We start from the raw sequence: 21002 nt of genomic DNA, 5'->3' as shown, positions 1-21002 counted from the left end.
ACAAAAACCCTCTAATATTCCTCCACACTGCTCGTCCGCTGCAATCCAAGTGTCCTGAAGGGAGATAGTCCAGAGTTTACTTGAAACGACGTAATTTATGCAAGTCCAATCACGTCTGCGTGCATCAGGCAAATTCAATACAAGACTGTTTAGGCTGTAAAAATGACCTAAATGACAGAAACTACGGTGGCCCCAAGAGCTCAATGCACCGCAACTTAGGGAAACACTTTGGTGGTGGATGCTGAGCTCTCACCTTCAAACAAAACTAACACAGGCAGGAACAAGCCTAGTGATGTATTTACTATTTGTGCTATTGAGTAATGAATAGATTTAATTGATGAATTTCTGTATTTTTTCCTCCCAGGACTCTGACACTGACGGTGCCCAGCAGAACCAGAGGAGAGTCCTGTCCTCTGATGAGGATGTGGGCGAGGACACGAGCTGGGTATGAACTTTTAACTTCAGTTAGACGGTCAAATCCAACAGATGGACACCTACAGGAATGTGGCTCCAAGTTGTCGTGATTCTTATTTGGCCTATATTTCCTTTTCTTTTTTTTTTCATTCATTCAGGCTCCAAGTCCAAAGAAGGCCAGAGTGTATAGTTTTGGCAGAACCAGGAAGTCTACGTCTGATGGGTCCACATCCAGAAAGTCTTCATCAGGTAAGGAAAAGCAGCACAGGATGATTAGTTATGACTGTACCTTTGAAATCTTTGGAGTTTGTTTTTCCATTAAAGTTAAACGATAAAAACTCAATGCTTCGTGCTGAAGGCAGTGCGGCAGAAAAGGTCAACACCAACAAACAGAGGAGGGAGAGACGTGGTCGTCAGGGGGGAACAGACTTAGAGGTGGTGCTGGACGCCTTCCTGGATTTCTGCGACCAGTACAAGTAAATTGTCTCACAAACTTCTGCAAGGTTTTTTTTTCACATTACAACTAGAGATGCTGATATTCTTCGTGTATATGTTTGTTTTCAGGGAGTCTGTGGAGTCCAAAGCAGTCAGACACTCCATTGACTCTTTCTCCTCCAGTGTGAAAGAGCAACTCTTGGAAAAGGTCAGAGGAGTTGAAGGAGAAGAGCAAGTTAACATTTAGTATTTTACACATATTTTTGTTTACTAGAACAGTAAATATGTTCATTCAGTTTTATTGGGATATCCTTACATGTGCACAAGAGAATCTAGTACCGAAGTGAGACCAATTTCTTTTTTATAGATATCCTGTTTTTCACATAAAAGACAGTGGAATACTTGAGAAACTGGAAATCTTTGACAATGACTACCCGGAAACTAGTGTTTATGAATGATACTGTAATTATGATCATTTCTTAATTGATTTACCTTTAAAACAAAGGTTTACTAAATGCTTTGACATAAAAGCAAATCACACAGACACAAGACCAATCTGATAGGTCCAAATCTAGAGAGTCTTCATCGGGTAAGAAAAAGCAGCAATTATTATAATTTTTCAATTTATTTAGCACCTTTAAAAACAAAATGTGATGATATAAAAGCAAAACACTCAAGAACAATGACAGAATAACCCAATGACAGCAACATAAAACCTATAAAAGACCAAGAAACACAGACAATATAAAAGAAAATAGACATAATGAAATGTGGTATAAGTGAGATACAAGGAGTTCAGAGGAGATATAAAGAATTAAGGACAGCGAAAGGTAATATGATGTGGTATATATCAGTCATAAGAGAAAAGCCAGCACGCTCCAAAATCCTTTAGGAAAATGTAATCAGTGAAGCACCAGGACAGACAGAGAGTGCTTGGTTTTTTTCTTACACTGTGGTATTTATCAAGTCAATTATAAATGTTCGTCTTTGTATTTAAAATGAAGGAAGTGACTCAAACCTGTGTTTCTGGTGTTTCTTTTCTAGATCTCTTCAAACAAGGAACTCAGGCTTCTAAGAAGAGAAAATGCCAAGGTAGTTTTTTAAACCAGTTCTTTAGCAGGAAGGTGAACTGTTTCCTCATACTGCGTTGGTGACACCCTGACTTTTCTTCTAGTTTCGTTATGAGTCTCTAAACTGAGATTAGTAAAAGGTTTGCCAGTAAAAATCGGTCACGTTTTTGGTTATCTCAGGAGGAGGACAGATTGTCATCAGTTTTGTGACTTTTCATCAGGTACCGTCATCATTCCCAATGGTGGAAAGACTTTGCTATCAGCCTCTGCTTTGTTACTGAGCAAATGTTAACAACACAACACATCATGGCAAACATGGACACATTATAGGGGAGACCTGAGCATCTTGTCACACTTTTCGCTTTCATTTCAATGGACAACATTGTCACTCAATTTTCCACGATGAGTTGATGAAGGGTGATGTTTAGGTTTTGACCCCTACCCAGGGGGCAAAGCAAAAAAACGGACACAGATTGTTGTAAAAGGTTTGACACCAGAAATGATATCTAGGAACTTCAAGGATTAAAACCTGGGTGGACAACCCGGTCAACTAGCTGCTGTAAAGCTACAGGGGCCAAAACCCCTTTCTGGGGTCATTTTGCTGGCGAAATTATGTAAATGCAAATATTTAGGTACTACAATGGCATAAATAGTCATACAACTATAAAATTTAGCAGAGTGTACCTTGACACATAGGGGGAGGCATGAAAAAAAGATTCTGGGGTTTGCAATTCGATTTTAAGATATCACCCTCAACATCCCAAAAAAGACAAAAAAAAAAGTACTGTTCGCCTGACAAATTCTCATGAAAATTATGATTTTTTTTTTTTTTTTTTATGATGGAAGCTTATGAATTAAGAAAGTTTTCTATATACATGTTAGGCATAGGTATTCTCCATAAAGTGCTGAAAAATAATAATTTTCATGAGAATTTGTCAGGCGAACAGTACTTTTTTTGGTCTTTTTTGGGATGTTGAGGGTGATATCTTAAAATTGAGTTGCAACAAACCCCAGAATCTTTTTTTCCTGCCTCCCCCTATGTGTCAAGATACTCTCTGCCAAATGTTATAGTTGTATGACTATTTATGCCATTGTAGTACCTAAGTATTTGTCACTTTGCCTCCAATTGATCATGCACCCTGGCTACTATCCTGCCACATGCACAATGTCATCGCAGATTGTTTTATAAAAGTATAATTAAAAATCATCAAAATAGCAGTGTCATGTCATGTCATTTGCCTAGCAGTGTTTAGAATACACCTGAAAGTATCTAATTGCCAAAGAGAAAACATAAGAAAGTTATATACTACAGTCAATGATAAGGACGCACTGCGTAAGGCTTTAGGATTTCCTTCTCCAAAAGTAAATTTATGATCTTTGGGTATAAGAAGAATATTCCTGCATTAAATATTTTGTTGTATGATTGCCCAGTGGAAAGAGTCATTGGTCTATGGATGGATGAAAGACTTAGATGGAAAGGCCATATAGGAAAAGTTGTTTGTAAGTGTAAGAAAGTGATTAATATTCTCTGTAGTCTGGCTGGAAGCAACTGGGGTGCTGAAAGAAATAGGCCTACCCTGACTATGATTTATTGTGCTATGATAAGATCCATCTTAGATTATGGTTGTGTCTGCCAAATCTGTTCTCTACAAATTGGACCGGATTCAGGCTAAGGCCTTGAGAATCTGTTTTGGTGCCTTCAAAACGACTCCTATCCCTACTTTACTTATTGAAATGAGGGAAACGCCATTGGAAATCAGGAGGAATAAACTAGAGCTCCACCATATTTACTGATGGCTCAAATGATCCTGTTTCTGGGAAAACTGGGATTGGGGGTTTTGTTGCAGAAGAGAAACTTCTATTATTATTTTTGCAATGTGTAGGTCTTGCCATTACAGCAGTTGTTTATGGATCTGTCTGATCTGGGCCTGTCTGTTTTCTCCTTGCTAACAGTTTTCGAGTTAAAATTCCTCCACGCTTCTGGGCTGTATGAGAGGATTTGATTAAGTGTCTTATTATGACCAGAGGTTATGACCTGTGGAGGGCAGCATTACGCCGGACGACGTACAGCCTGCCGGAAATCCAGAAGAAGAACGGCGCACTGCACCTTTTCTCTTTCCGTAGGACAAAACAAACCTTTTTTTTTTTTTTTTAAGTTTGTAACAAAGTGTCAAAGTAGCTGTCCATTAATTAAACTACATTAGCCCAATATCGGCCTAATATACATTAATGGGTATTTTGTATTGACTCATTTTGAACTGTAACATATTGATTTCTTCAAATCGTACCCGCAGACACCCCTGTGTGTATCTGCAGTGGTACAGTCCGGAACTTGAAACATTTTGCGGGAAGCCGTCAGTGTAACGAAGTGTTTACAAAACAGACCTGCTATTCAAGTTGCCTTACTTAAAATTTACTTAAAATGAGGTAAGACATGCATTTCAATTATAGTTTAGTAAGCATGAAACTATGTACAATATTCACACCGCCCTAGCATCGACCAAGTCAGACGATTCAATGTTTCTCTGGCGTTCAGCCGAGTGTCAACGAAAACCGAAAACGGTCAACCAGCAAACAGTTGGTGCCTTACATGGACAAGTGACAGGCTGTGTGTGTTAGTTTCAAGCGCCGTTTGATGGAGATTTAAGAATGTAATTATGTGCTCTGTTACTTTATAGCCTACAGTCGACTACTGCCCCAATTAACGGCTACGTTACTGAGTAACGTTAACAGAGCTTCTAGGCAGATACTGATGAGATTCAGTCTGGGGCTGTGATTCTGTTAATGCGAACAGTGAAGCAAGTGGAAGATGAAAAGATCCCCAAAAGCATATAATTACAGATGCCACAATCATTCCCTTTACATTTTAAACAATATATAAAGATTTATTTTCATATTTTACATTTTCAAAATGACAGAAAAGGAAAAGGGCTTGCAGCAGGGTTGGCCACATCTGCATAGTTAGTAGCCTACCTCCTAGCCATCCAGTCCTTATAGGAATTATAATGATAATATATATTTACAATATCGAACATCTCTGCTGATACCTTGGTCAAAGTTATCTGAGAGCTTCCTGCCTGGGTTTCCCATTGTCCCATTTGCTTTGTTTCCTTTATTCACTCTAAAATGGTAGAAAACAAAAAATAATACGCTGATATTGCTGTTGTAAAAGAGTGTTTCATGTTTAACTTTATCCCTTTTGGAGATCATTTAATCTCCCACTTGCACATGAACAGAAACTTTGACCAGGGATGTCCAAACTTTTGCATGCCACTGTACACACCAGCAGAGGAAATGCTCAGCGAGCTGGGAACCAGCGTTGTCACTTTGTGTTGCCGTTGGCAGTGGTACAAGTATTGGAAATGTTAATGGCGATGTCGACCCCCTTCCTCATTTTGTTTGCTGTCACAGTGCCAAAAAGGGCAGAAGAGCCAAGGTCCCTCCAGTGCCACCAGATAAGAGTCAGGTTAGTGAGTCACTGCATAAAGCTTATCAATAATATGATGCATTTTATATGAACTGACATTTCATTGTTGTCCTTTGTGTCCAAATCCAGAAAGCTCCACCCCAAGAGTCCATGGATTCTCCCAACCTGTCCGTTATAGACAATGCCAGCTTCCTGGATGGACTGAACAGGAATTATGGTGTGTCTTCACACTGCACTGCACGACTGTCCTGTCCTCATCCATACCTGTGTCTTTATGTCTCCACAGTGTCTCTGAGTATTTAAAAAGCAGGGCCAAACTGTTTTCTCAGACATAAACACCTGAGCCTCTGTATCTCTGGGTCAGCTTGAGTCCAGTCTTGTGTCATATTATAGCCTACACTTATGTTGCCTAGGTAACCGTATGCACAGCACCGCCCTGGATGAGGATTTGAATACCTTAGAAGAGGAACAGACGGACAAAGGAAAAAGAGGAGGAAAGGCTCCCGAGACGACAAAGACTACTGCCAAACAGCGTGGCGCCGCGGCGAAGAGGAAGGAGACGGATGAAGAGAATGAGAAGAAGAGGAGAAGTGCAGGAGAGAAAGTCAAAGCCAGGTAAGGTCACAGAAAGTTGTCTGCTGATGATGACGCCTCTGTGCTGTGATGTGGACGCAGCGTTCAGCCTCTACCATCTGCATTGAAAAGACCTGCAGGAGAAGGAAGAAAGAAAAAGAAGGCAGAACCTGAGGGGGAACGAGCGGAGTCGGATGCTTCGCCCATCCCCCAAACGACGAAAAACAAACCAACGCCAAAAGCCAAACGTTTGGTTGGAAAGAAGCCTGCTAAGAGGACGAGTGCAGGAAAGACGTCTGCACCGGGGTGAGGTCACACAGGGATGTTTGTCTGTCATGTATAATTATGAGTTGATCTGCATTTCCTCCTGGCTTCCTGCCAATCTAATTATCTGTCTCTATGTAACATCAAGGGCGGTGAAAAACCAGCAGCTGAGGAAGGGCACGAAGAGAAAGAGTGAATCTGGTAGTGGAAGGTTACGTGACCCCGAATCACAGGTGAGTGAGTCCACAGTAAAGTAAAGTAGTCGTAATGATGAAATTAGTATTACTGTAGAAGTTAAAGGGCATTTCCAGTCGTAATCAGTGTTTACCTACCCATCCATACTGCAGTGTGTCGACGTTTATATTCGTTTTTGTTCAAGAATCTATCGTTTTTTTTTCAATGTTCATTAATGGGCTCCGGACTAATTTTAAAATTGTTCTGTGGTCACAAGTAACGTCCTTTTGACCATCACTTAAAATTCGCTTTACAATTAAATTAAATCAAAATTCGGACTTACTGCGGCTTCCGCGTTGTTCCTTTCCAGGTCAGAGAACAAACGCTTCAGAGTCTCTCATGGAGTCCCTCTACTGTTGTGTTCTCTGACCCGGAAAGGAATAACACGGAAGCCGCAGTAAGTCCGAATTTTGATTTCATTTAATTGTAAAGCAAATTTTAAAATTGAAATGATGTTCAAAAGGACGGTACTTGCCCTTTAATGAGCATTGAATATAAATGTCCACACACTGCAGTTGGGAGTATGGATGGTATGAAATGAACTGATCATAGATGACCTGATATCCGAGGTAAACACTGATTACAACTGGAAATGCCCTTTAAAGGAATAGTTCACCAAAAAATGAAATTCAATGAATACTCTGGAGTAGTTTTTATTATTTTATAAGTGCATCTGGAGACCCGGGAGGCCGGCTCGTAGTCCAACGAAAACTTTATATGAGAGTAATAGCGCCCGACACAAAAACGTCCATAAAACTACACAAAAACCCTCTAATATTCCTACACACTGCTCGTCCGCTGCAATCCAAGTGTCCTGAAGGGAGATAATCCAGAGTCATTTAGGCAAGTCCAATCACGTCTGCGTACATTGCGTGAATGCGAGAGCGCGCCCCAGGCAAATTCAATACAGGACTGTTTAGGCTGTAAAAATGTCCTAAATGACGGAAACTACGGTGGCCCGCCCCAAGAGCTCAATGCACCGCAACTTAGGAGAACACTTTGGTGGTGGATGCTGAGCTCTCACCTTCAAACAAGACTAACACAGGCAGGAACAAGCCCAGCGATGTATTTACTATTTGTGCTATTGAGTAATGTATAGATTTAATTGATGAATTTCTGTATTTTTTCCTCCCAGGACTCTGACACTGACGGTGCCCAGCAGAACCAGAGGAGAGTCCTGTCCTCTGATGAGGATGTGGGCGAGGACACGAGCTGGGTATGAACTTTTAACTTCAGTTAGACGGTCAAATCCAACAGATGGACACCTACAGGAATGTGGCTCCAAGTTGTCGTGATTCTTATTTGGCCTATATTTCCTTTTCTTTTTTTTTTTCATTCATTCAGGCTCCAAGTCCAAAGAAGGCCAGAGTTTATAGTTTTGGCAGAACCAGGAAGTCTACGTCCGATGGGTCCACATCCAGAAAGTCTTCATCAGGTAAGGAAAAGCAGCACAGGGTGATTAGTTATGACTGTACCTTTGAAATCTTTGGAGTGTTTTTTTTTTCCATTGAATTTAAACGATGAAAACTCAATGCTTCGTGCTGAAGGCAGTGCGGCAGAAAAGGTCAACACCAACAAACAGAGGAGGGAGAGACGTGGTCGTCAGGGGGGAACAGACTTAGAGGTGGTGCTGGACGCCTTCCTGGATTTCTGCGACCAGTACAAGTAAATTGTCTCACAATCTTCTGCAAGGTTTTTTTTTCACATTACAACTAGAGATGCTGATATTCTACGTGTATATGTTTGTTTTCAGGGAGTCTGTGGAGTCCAAAGCAGTCAGACACTCCATTGACTCTTTCTCCTCCAGTGTGAAAGAGCAACTCTTGGAAAAGGTCAGAGGAGTTGAAGGAGAAGAGCAAGTTAACATTTAGTACTTTACACATATTTTTGTTTACTAGAACAGTAAATATGTTCATTCAGCTTTATTGGGATATCCTTACATGTGCACAAGAGAATCTAGTACAGAAGTGAGACCAATTTCTTTTTTATAGATATCCTGTTTTTCACGTAAAAGACAGTGGAATACTTGAGAAACTGGAAATCTTTGACAATGACTACCCGGAAACTACTGTGCATGAATGATACTGTAATTATGATCATTTCTTAATTGATTTACCTTTAAAACAAAGGTTTACAAAATGCTTTGACATAAAAGCAAATCACACAGACACAAGACCAATCTGATAGGTCCAAATCTAGAGTCTTCATCGGGTAAGAAAAAGCAGCAATTATTATAATTTTTCAATTTATTTAGCACCTTTAAAAACAAAATGTGATGATATAAAAGCAAAACACTCAAGAACAATGACAGAATAACCCAACGACAGCAACATAAAACCTATAAAAGACCAAGAAACACAGAAAATACATAAAAGAAGATAGAAATAATGAAATGTGGTATAAGTGAGATACAAGGAGTTCAGAGGAGATATAAAGAATTAAGGACAGCCAAAGGTAATGGTGTGGTATACTATACATCAGTCAAAAGAGAAAAGCCAGCACGCTCAAAAATCCTTTAGGAAAATGTAATCTGTGAAGCACCAGGACAGACAGAGAGTGCTTGGTTTTTTTCTTACACTGTGGTATTTATCAAGTCAATTATAAATGTTCGTCTTTGTATTTAAAATGAAGGAAGTGACTCAAACCTGTGTTTCTGGTGTTTCTTTTCTAGATCTCTTCAAACAAGGAACTCGGGCTTCTAAGAAGAGAAAATGCCAAGGTAGTTTTTTAAACCAGGGCCCGTATTCCTAAAGATTCTTAGTGCAAAGAGTTGCTCCTAGTGGCCAAATTCTAAGAAAATTCTTAGAATCATGATGTTTTCTTAGAATTTCTCCTAAAAGTTAAGAGTAGATCCTAGTAAAGATAAAAGCTATTCCTAAAGAATCCTAGCTCTTAAGAGAGCTCCTAAGGTGGGATCTGTTAAGAGTAGGGAAGAGGACTTTTAAGTGGCTTAGGAGTTCCCTAAGAAGAGGACAACATGGTGGACAGAAGAGGCAGGAGAGATATTCTCCAAACACTGGATGACAGTGAATTAATGAAACTACAGATTGTTCCTGTTCTTCTGTCCAGTTGGATTTCCTTGTTCTTTTCTTCTCCATTGCTGTTCACTGGTTTGTGGTAGATTTCAAAGCCAACCAACACTGCTTCTTATAGGCCGGTCAGCAATCACAGACACTGATTAAAGCTGAGCCATTTTACCCTCGTTAATACCAAATTGAGTTGGAAAGTTGAAAGTGCAAAAATTACCAGCATGGTAATTAATATAAGCAAATAAATCTAAGTTTCACTATGTGAATACTGTGCAAGTTTTCACACATTTTGTAGGATAATTTTAAAGTATAGCTTAGCCTACTATTCATTTAACAGATATTTTCTTTTATGTGAAATAATTTTTACAATTACACAGTCTTCATAAGATTGGATTCTATGGTTAAATTTATCGATTTGAGGGTCCATCCTTTGCCCATTATCACCAAAAGTATATTTTTTATCTAGCTTTTTTTTAAAGTATATTTTTTGGGCATTTTGGCCTTTAATTGACAGAACAGTTGAGAGAGAGACAGGAGGCCACCTGCAGTGAGGACTATAGCCTCAACACATGGGGCGGGTGCTCTTTATCTGACTTTTGGGATCAACCAATCACAGCGTTTGAAATGATGACTCATACCTAGCAACGGGGGTCAACCACACCTCCTCACTAAGATAGGAGTTTCTGTCCACTCCTTGCTCAGAGTTCTCTGAGAGTGTTGTGGAATCACTCCTAAGCTAAGACTCCTTGCTAGGAATTTTTAGGTTAAGTTAGGAGCTCTCTGAGAGGATTCTTAGAATCTTTAGGAATACGGGCCCAGTTCTTTAGCAGGAAGGTGAACTGTTTCCTCATACTGCGTTGGTGACACCCTGACTTTTCTTCTAGTTTCGTTATGAGTCTCTAAACTGAGATTAGTAAAAGGTTTGCCAGTAAAAATCGGTAACGTTTTTGGTTATCTCAGGAGGAGGACAGATTGTCATCAGTTTTGTGACTTTTCATCAGGTACCGTCATCATTCCCAATGGTGGAAAGACTTTGCTATCAGCCTCTGCTTTGTTACTGAGCAAATGTTAACAACACAACACATCATGGCAAACATGGACACATTATAGGGGAGACCTGAGCATCTTGTCACACTTTTCGCTTTCATTTCAATGGACAACATTGTCACTCAATTTTCCACGATGAGTTGATGAAGGGTGATGTTTAGGTTTTGACCCCTACCCAGGGGGCAAAGCAAAAAAACAGACACAGAGTGTTGTAAAAGGTTTGACACCAGAAATGATATCTAGGAACTTCAAGGATTAAAACCTGGGTGGACAACCCGGTCAACTAGCTGCTGTAAAGCTACAGGGGCCAAAACCCCTTTCTGGGGTCATTTTGCTGGCGAAATTATGTAAATGCAAATATTTAGGTACTACAATGGCATAAATAGTCATACAACTATAAAATATAGCAGAGTGTATCTTGACACATAGGGGGAGGCATGAAAAAAAGATTCTGGGGTTTGCAATTCGATTTTAAGATATCACCCTCAACATCCCAAAAAAGACAAAAAAAAAAGTACTGTTCGCCTGACAAATTCTCATGAAAATTATGATTTTTTTTTTTTTTTTTTATGATGGAAGCTTATGAATTAAGAAAGTTTTCTATATACATGTTAGGCATAGGTATTCTCCATAAAGTGCTGAAAAATAATAATTTTCATGAGAATTTGTCAGGCGAACAGTACTTTTTTTGGTCTTTTTTGGGATGTTGAGGGTGATACCTTAAAATTGAGTTGCAACAAACCCCAGAATCTTTTTTTCCTGCCTCCCCCTATGTGTCAAGATACTCTCTGCCAAATTTTATAGTTGTATGACTATTTATGCCATTGTAGTACCTAAGTATTTGTCACTTTGCCTCCAATTGATCATGCACCCTGGCTACTATCCTGCCACATGCACAATGTCCTGCCACACATGCTTCCGTGTGGGATGCTCAAGAGAGCGTAATTGTTCTCTTTGCAGAATCAAATCAAAATACTTAAATACATGAATAACAATAATAATAATAATAATAATAATAATAAATCAGAATCAAAATAAAAATAAAAACCTAATACATACCTTCAATCTCTGTTGACCCTTTGACATTCAGATTTCTTCATTAACCATTGGAAAGTGACACTTGAAATGACCATCGACCAAACATTCCGTTTTGTTTGATTTGAGGTATAGTGACAATTTCCAGCCATAGCAAGTACATCTTTTGAGATAGAAAGGTCATCCTGGGCACAAATTGAAGCTCACAAACTTGGGAAGTTTTCTATATGTGAATCAGTGAAAGTGGTAGAAAAATGTCATTTTTGACAAGAATTTGTTGTACGGACAGTAATTTTTTTGTCTTTCTGGAGAAATTGTGGGTGATTTTTTTTAAATAGCATGGCAGCAGGTCCCAGAAACTTATTTTTTTTACTTTCCCCCATGTTTCATGATACTCCCTGCCAAATATCACACACTCATGACTATTTGTCATAACTAAATTGGGGCTTATAGTATTTTTACCGGGATTTTGGCGCTTTAGGCATCAAAGGGTTAATATTTAAAAATGCTCAAGGGATATCACCGGGCACCCTCTTGGATTTTGAAGAGGCAACCCCCAGCTACAAGAAACAGCAGAGAAAAAAACTTTATCAGACGAAACAAGGTTCAACCCCATGGCTCCCGGACTATCATACACATTGTGCAAAATGAACATCCTGCCTACTTAACAGGAGTCTTTTTGCTCATGCTAGCATGACAGGATACCATGGTGATGGTAGCAGCCTGTATTTACTGTGTTGTTTGTATCTGTGTTTCAGGTGGGTTCTTCGATCCGCAAAAAGACACAGAGACTGTTAGATGCCAAACATGAGATGATGAGGTAAGAAGCAGTCCAGACTCCAGACACACCGAAACACATGACCACATGTGACTGTTTTCAGCTGATTATAATCAGTTGTTTTTGTCTATGAATTAAAATAATGTATCTTCACAATCCCTTGTTAAAACATCCTGGGTGTTATCAGCTGAATCTCTCTAAAGTAAAAACCTCCTGTAAAGGCTGTTTGACAAACTTTACTCTGTACGGTTGGTTGGACAGGGGAGAGAGGCAGGTTTGGCTGCTACAGAAAGAGAAAGCTGAACTCGAGCTCCGACTGTCTGATCTGAGGCGAAGCGGTGCCTTCCTCCATGACATCAGAGAGCTGAACCAGCAGTATCTGGAGCACCGACACACACACCGCAAAGAGAAGGAGAAGGTACAGACTAATGTTAAATCATGATTGATTCAAGCTTTTTGGTTTTAATGTGTTTTAACAGCCAGGGCTTTTGGAGATTTTCAATAAACCACAATCCTTTCATCTCTCTTCACTCCCTCCTCTTCCTCCTGTCCAGTATGGGGCATCCAGCCTACCAGCTCTGTTACTGGAGACCAAGCATGTACAGACAGCAGAGAACCAGCTGAGATCAATCATTAAGAAAATGGAGAAAAGAATGACGAAGAATGCAACCTGCAATTGATGTGCTATGACATGATGCATTTTAATACATAAGCAATGATAAAGTTCCTGGTAATATTGACAGTTTAGATCATGCTGTATGTTGTCCAGCATTTTGACCACTCAGACCATGAGGGGAACTGTGAGTCACTGTTGACTTACGATACTGTACTGTGTTAATAAATACATTTAATCAGTGGATGTTGCCTCTTTGGTTGTCTTATTAGGTGTGAAGGGAAGATGTAAGCAATATATCTTTAGGGGTTTTCCCGCCCACACCCTGAGGAACAAGTTATTCCTTACATTTCCCCGGCCACATGCCATGTCTGAGTCTCCTGAATCATATAAAGTTTCAGGCTTTACTGTGAACAACTTCACTTTCCTTCAGGGAGAAGACCTGACAAGACCCACTACTGCAGCTGTCTCACAGAAAGCAGAAAAGGTGAGTTCATAGTGGTTGAGGATCATATTATTAAGATGTTCATTGATGTATGTTGTAAGTAAAGAAAGTGTTATCAAGGTTATTACAATTTTTTGGATGTTGTCATGAGCTGCAGCAGGGAGCTCCATGTCTAATGTGAGCTTAATCTGTAGTAACGTGGTGTTGGGCCCACTGCCATGGGCTGTCCTGGTGGTTGCTGTGGTCTTGGTGCAGGTTGACTGCTGAGTCACTCTCCCGTGGTGGGGTACATCCCTGTTGCCTGGTGGCCCTTCTGGCACTATGTTGGTGGCGCCCTCCTCAGGGGTGCTGCCAGACCTCTGTGGCCGGTCCCTTGGGTTGTGGGTGACTCAATTAACTGACCTGGCATCTTTTTTCTTTTTCAAACACATTACTAAAACATGTTTAGGAGCACATTTCAGGCCATTTGGAGTCGATTGGTACCCATATTGAAGCACATTTGGTTTAAATTCATCCTTCTATATATATATATATATATATATATGATTGATTATAATCAAGTTTGAGTTTTGTTTTTCTTTTTGTTTTCCATGTATGAATTTCTTTTTACCTCGTGATTTTCTTGCTTCTAAAGCATTGTGTCTTTTCTTATTATATACAGGAAGATGTTAAACTTCACTGCTGATGCCTTCAAGAAGGCGGGTCAGGTCACTGCAGATGCCTATTCAAAGTGGTAGATATTTCAATAATCTTTTCTATTATACTATTCTATCACTTCATCATCGAATCATAGGCTCATGACTAGATGGTTACTTACCATACACCCACTTAAATCAAGCGTAGCGTTAGTTCTGGCAGGCCATGACGTCAAGCTCTAAATCAGCACAGTAGCTGTCATCACCGATGATGGCTCAGCTGACTCCCCGTGGCTGCTTCCTATTGGGGAATTGCATTCAGAGCGCGCTATTTAAACTACTCTAGCTGATGTCTCCCTCCCTTGCTGCTGCTGCTTCCTCTGCCGGCTTTTTGCAACCCACCTCCACCCCAACTCCTCCTGTCATCTGTCATTGTACATGTTGGTTGCTCTGCTCTGTCTGGGTTTTCTTTGCTGCTGCGCTCCCTGCTTATGCCGTTCATGATGGCTCGTGAAGGGCAGGGAGGTGCTCTTCCTGCCTAAGGCTTTCCACGCAAGCGCGTGGAAGAGCAGGGGGTCCCAGAACAGTATCATACCGCCAAATAAAACTTGTACAAGTAATTAAATATTATTTTGACATAGTGGTCCTGACAGAAATGTACTTAAATGAAGATCCTCTAGATTGCCATGTGAAATGAGTTAGCAAAGAGTTTGGGTGTAGTTGATTTACGTTGATATTGTTCTCCTGCTTAACCAACCAGGTTCTACTGAGCTTCAGCAGGTTTTCAGTAGGTACAGACAGTATTCAGACCCACTTCAATTGTTCACCAATTGTGATGTTGCAGCTTAATGTTCAAATCGAAAAGAAAAAAAAATCATTTTCTTTTGCATCGATATACTCACCACACCATCATGACAGGACAAACTCAAAAGTTTATAAATTTGAGCAAATTTCTGAAATTTGCTGTGATACTCCTGTAGGTTATTCAGGTGCTGTCAGTTTCTTTTATTCATCTTTGGGATGCTTCTACACCTTCATTTGATTCCAGCTGTGTTGAATTGAATAGTTTGGACATGATTTGGAAAGGTACACACCAGTCTAAATAAGGCCAGCTCATTTGTATAATCAAGAAAAATTATAACCATGAGGTTGAAGGAACTGCCCCAAGATCTCAGAGACAGAATTGTAGCAAGGCATAGATCTAGACAAGGCTTCAAAAAACCTGCTGCACTTATCGTTTCTAAGAGCACAGTGGTCGTCATCATTCTTACATGGAAGATGTTTGGGTCAACCAGGATGCTTCCTGGTTGACTCTTCCATCAGTTGGGCGAGAGGAGCCTTGGTCAGAGAGGTATAACCAAGAACCCAAAGATCACTCTGGCTGAGCTCCAGAGATCCTGTGTGGAGACGGGAGAAACTTTAGCTACAGTATGAGAGTCTCATTCTCAAGTAATTCAAGGCTAACACTACTCCTTATTTCTCAAACTGGTCTCAGTTAACTGGTCTCAGGGGTACATCTTATCCTACATAATAATAATAATAATGGATTACATTTATATAGCGCTTTTCTACCGTTACCCGATACCTAAAGCGCGTACAGTAACCATTATTCATTCATACCATATTCACACCGGTGGTGGTAAACTACGTGTGTAGCCACAGCTGCCCTGGGGCAGACTGACGGAAGCGTGGCTGCCATTTCGCGCCAAACGGCCCCTCCGACCACCACCATGATCATTCATACGCATGCACACGAGGCAAGTTGGGTTAGGTGTCTTGCCCAAGGACACTACAACAGAGACTGGGAGAGAGCGGGATTCGAATCGCCAACCCTCTGATTATTGGACGACCCGCTCTACTGCCTGAGCCACTGCCGCCCCTAAATCTGAGGCTTTAAAGCAGCACACCAAATTTGAGAATTCTTCATTACACTCATTAACTAACCTGCATGTTAATTGAGTACAATAGATAACTGGTTTCTGTGATGAGGGACAAAACATGATTTAGGTATTTTCTTTTATCACACTATTTGATATGAATTTATTCTTATATGATTTTGAACCTTTTTTAAAAAGATTTTTAACTGAAGAACTTTCCATTCTCCCTCATCTCAAGAATAAGTGAGATGTTGTTTTTGTTTGTGTGAAGAAAATTATGTATTATTTAAACAATACATTGTGTTCACATGTGTTTGTATGTTAATGTTTTCAGGACTGCTGCTTTCCACTCAACCTGCACCGTTGATGGCAGCTCTGATGAAGACCGCTACAAGATGGACTATCCCTCCATTGGAACCTGTGTGATTATCAACAACAAGATCTTCAATAGTAAGTACACTCTCTTGACAATTTGCATACATACATTCACACACCTTTCTATTTCATTTAATCAATATGGGATTGAACTGTCTTGCTTTGTTTATTATTGCCATATGCTTTGATACTTTGGAGTTGTCCCAACAAATTTAATTTCCTTAAAGCAGAAGTAAGCGATCCGGTTGTTTTGGCTAACGTCTTGTCAGCCGATGGAGTTAGCCCACGCCCTCGTCATGGATCTATTGGTCCTCGTCCCTACGTCACCACATTCACGCGCATCCCTTGGCTGCACACACAGCCCTTCATGCCGTTCTCTCTCCTCATTGGATAAAGGTTGTAGGATACAAGGAAGTATACAAGAAGTTTTCTCCTCGGCTTACAGCAGAGCAGAGTGACTGACAGACCTGTGTTTCGGACCAAACACTCTATATAAGTGATTGCCGTCGGAAGATATAACTATTTAAGACTTATATTAACATAAATATTCCGCTTACTTCTGCTTTAACTCTTTTGATATTAACCCCATCTATTTGAATGGGGGGTTTTTTTGTGTTTAATTTACTACTATGACTTTGTTTTATTCAAGTTTAATAATGTATTATTATTGAACCATTTTTTAGTTTAATTATTTCTGTTAAAACTTCCTCCAGTAGTTCCCTCAAATTGTCCCCAGAACAAAGGATATTATATCATCAAAAAGGCTTTTATGTGTTACATACTTTCCAGTTGTCATATAGATGACAAATGTTGGTCCTAACACTGACCCCTGTGGGACACCACAAGTGATGTCCAAACATGAAGAGGAACTGCAGCTTTATAAACTGCCTCCTGTTGTTTAAATAGCTTTTGACCCAGTTTAAAACAATCACTTTTATGGAATTAGTTACTTTCCAAGTCTACTGTGACTTTACATTTGTGTCTCTAGGGCAGCCAACTCGTTCTGGGACGAATACTGATGCTGAGTCTGCTGAGGAGACCTTCAAGAAATTGGGCTATGATGTGAAAGTGCAAAATGACAAGACAGTGGAAGAGATGAAAACAGCCCTGCAAAAAGGTAATGGGAACCAGTTTTAACACACCATACACCTGTGCACCTGCCATCTGTGGCTAAGGGAGCTACCACAAGGGGAAATGTCAACATTCTGTTTCAAGCATTCATTACTCAGCAGACATGCAGTAGCTACAGGGTGGCAGTGTAATCAGGATTAATCATCTGCATGTTGTTACTCTTTTATTTCCAAACACTACCCTTAACAAATAAATATATATTTATATTAGGTACTTAATATGTAATAATAAAATTATGGTATTAGATGTACTAGCTACCATATACTATATTAAGATATATTAAATTAAATATACATTTAATTTTTGTATTCAAGTTTAGTTAAAACAGCAAACATATGAAAACATCTCTATGTTTACGTGTGTTTTCTATCCCCATTAATGTCAATGTATATTTATAATCTCGTAAATTTGTCTCAGGCTTTGGGGAACCCTATGTTTTATAATATCAATATACTGACAGGCATTTGTGCACATATCACATTAGTGTGTGTGACCTAAGGTGAGGGAGGTGAAAGTATCTCCTGTCTTCTGTTTCTTTAGTGTCCAGGGAAGACCACAGCGACAGGGCCTCGTTTGTGTGTGTCATCCTAAGTCATGGAGATCAGGGGGTGATTTATGGCACTAACGGGAGGGTGCCTATTCAGGATCTGACATGCTACTTTAAGGGGTCACACTGCCAAAGCCTGGTGGGGAAACCGAAGCTCTTCTTCATACAGGTTAGTTTAATACAGTATACCCACATTGCCCCCATGAATGCATTTGTGTCTCCTTCATTGGAAATGCTTGTTATTTAGTTAAATGTTTTATACTAGTGTAAATGATCTTGTGCTTTTTTAAGCAACTACTACCTACTGAAGTCAAATTTGGTTTTCACTGTTTTGACTAACAGTGAGATCGAAATTGCTTTAGGTACAATCAAATAGCAGCAACAGACCATTTTCGCAATATGATTATATTAGGCCTACCATTTACTTATCAGCAGCTCTGATTTCTACTCTATCAGTATTATTAGAGAGTATTGATTAGTTTTTGTCAGGACAAAATATTTGGTGAAATAATAAAATTACTAAAGCATTCGTTAAATCTGTGAAAAACTTGTGTTTTCATTGTTAATAATAATCACACCAATGGCAGTGTGGTAGTATTATACCATGTAATTATTGTACATTTGCAGCCCCATAGTTACGTACCTGTTAACCTGTTGTTTAGTGATAATACTGCCATAGTTAATTACATGTTCCTGGATCTCCTGCTGCTTTTAGGCATGCCGTGGTCGTGAGTCTGATCTGGGAGTCTGTGTGGCTGATGCTGTAGTTGAGGACTCCTCAGAGAAGCTTCCTGTGGAAGCAGATTTCCTGTATGCCTACTCCACCGCCCCAGGTAAATGGTAGCAGCAGAAATGGATTTTAAAAAACTGCAGCATATTCAGTGAATGAACCACTGAAGTCTGATATCTGTTTAATTCTGATGCTCAGGTTGTGTAGTCAGTAGTAACACTAGCCCTTTCACCTGCAGGCTATTTTTCATGGAGGAACACCTCTTCTGGCTCCTGGTTCATTCAGTCGTTGTGTGAGATGTTGCAACTTCACTATGAGCAAAAGGAGCTGATGCAGATCATGGTCCGAGTCAACCGCAAGGTGGCGTTAAAGTTTGAGAGTCGGGGCAAGAAGCAGATGCCCTGTATCGTCATGATGCTGACCAAAGAGCTCTACTTTCCTAAGCAGCGACCATAGATAAAAACAGATGTTTTATCTTGAAACCTAAATAAAAGGTTTCTGTGCTGTGCTCTTCCCATCTTCGCTTTGCAGTGTGTCATACAGGTTGTGCAAACATGACAAGATTAGTTTTAATGTTAATCAAAGAAGAATCTAAATGTACCGTCAGCATTTACTTGAAAAATGTTTCTGTTAAAATTGAACTTTCAGAGAACCTGTACGCTTTAACTCTCTCTGCCTTTAACCACGTTCATGTACCACAGAACAGATTATTTACGTGTGTGGGAATAATTTCCGGGGATTTTGCATTTTGAATAAAACTTGTTTCAGTGATTGCACACATTGATATCATTTTATTTTAATTCATCCACACTGTGTAATAAGCTTCACTACTGGTTTATCACACAACTAAACTTTTTTTTTAAAGATTTTTTGAGGGGGCATTTTTCCCTTTAATTGACAGGAGAGATCATCTCTGATCACTTCACATCACATTCACTTGAGCGACCTGAAGAGTTTTTTTTCAAGATAACCTGCTTTCCCACAAGGTGGCACCATTATCAAAATGGCTTTGAAGTGGTTCCTCGGCTAGAAGGTGAAATGCTGCTCTACACTGCATGGCTGCTTTCCTGGCAGGTATTAACAATAACAGAGTCTTTAGTAGATCATTGTTCAGCCATTATGTTCATTTAAGATTTGACATATCCTGTCTTTTAAATAGTCAATCACAAAGTTTAAAAAAAGAAAATTAATACTCAGATGGCAAAATTCTTAGATAACAACTTGACAGTTTGTGTCTTTGTACTACGCACCTACTGTAATAACTATTGGTACATCAATACAGATAAAGTTAAGGAGCCTCTTCTGTACTTTGGTTTGTGGTGTTGTGGAAAACTTTTTCCATGATTCATTAACAGTTTATATGAGGATGATTTTTCTGCATGTGAGCAAGCAGCCACTAGAGGAAGCCAGAGAAACGTTTGAAGTAGTCGATGAGTGGGTCTTAAATGAATCAGCAGTCCTTCAAAGGTGCACTGCTGGAACTGAAACTGAGGACAAGGTGAATCTTCACCCCTGATGCCACAGATCAGACCACTGTGTTATAAAATAAAATACATAAATGAGATTTCATGTCTGTTTGAGACATTCATGTGGCACCATGTTTGTTTCCAGCTGTAATTCCTGTTGAATTATTACAATACAGGGAGAAAGGCTGTCTAAATCTCTCCTTGTGTCCATTTATTTTTGCTCCACATGTGTTGCTGTTGAACTATATGTATTCCTGGCTGTTAGTTTATCAGACCTCTGTCAGCTGCAGCAGTGTCAGGAGGAGATAACCCCGACTGTCTGTGACCTGACCCCGTACGACCTTTCACAACTGTGTCCTGACACAGTTTGCATATCTTTAATAATTTGCGGACAGTGAAAATGACTCCTCTTCAAATATAATTTTCTGTTCCTGTAATTTCCAAAAGCTATTTTCTCTTTTGATGTAAACAGAAAAAAAACACTGTTGAGGGCAAACAGTGACACAAATTACAGGAAGGCTCATGCTCATAAATATCATCAGCAAATTCAGTCAGCCTGAATCTTGATGGTTGAAAAGTTTCTATTCAATGTGTATTTATTTTTTTAGTGGACACAGAGAGAGGATTGAATTACAGATAGCCTATAAATACAGATAGCCTAGGCTACTGGTTAAGTTTGACACCAGAATATGACAAATTAATACATTTGCATCATTGGTAAGACTTTACCAAAATGATTTATTCATTATTAACTGTTGAGGAACAATTAGGCTACGTTGTAACTATGAGGACATTTTATTTAAAAACTGCATGGTTTAGTTGAGAAAAACTTCCTCACTGAAACTTAGGCTACATGTTCAGTATGAAATGCACTCAA

The 21002-nt window shown here is 39.6% G+C and overlaps 1 protein-coding gene across 1 annotated transcript; it reads left to right on the top strand.

Annotated features, from left to right (window-relative positions):
• Positions 1–15270: 15270 nt before the first annotated feature.
• On the top strand, positions 15271–19115 carry LOC310992285 (caspase-3-like; the record flags this gene model as incomplete). The annotated part of the gene is made up of 6 exons (XM_083980306.1): positions 15271–15341; positions 16211–16326; positions 17240–17368; positions 17923–18098; positions 18645–18762; positions 18898–19115. 6 exons carry the CDS (start codon positions 15271–15273, stop codon positions 19113–19115), a joined length of 828 nt encoding a protein of 275 aa, XP_083836432.1.
• Between the last annotated feature and the right edge of the window lie 1887 nt (positions 19116–21002).

Source organism: Trachurus trachurus, assembly GCF_905171665.1.
Source record: "Trachurus trachurus genome assembly, chromosome: 10".
In the NCBI taxonomy this organism is placed as follows: domain Eukaryota; kingdom Metazoa; phylum Chordata; class Actinopteri; order Carangiformes; family Carangidae; genus Trachurus; species Trachurus trachurus.
This window is presented reverse-complemented; position numbering and strand designations above follow the sequence as displayed.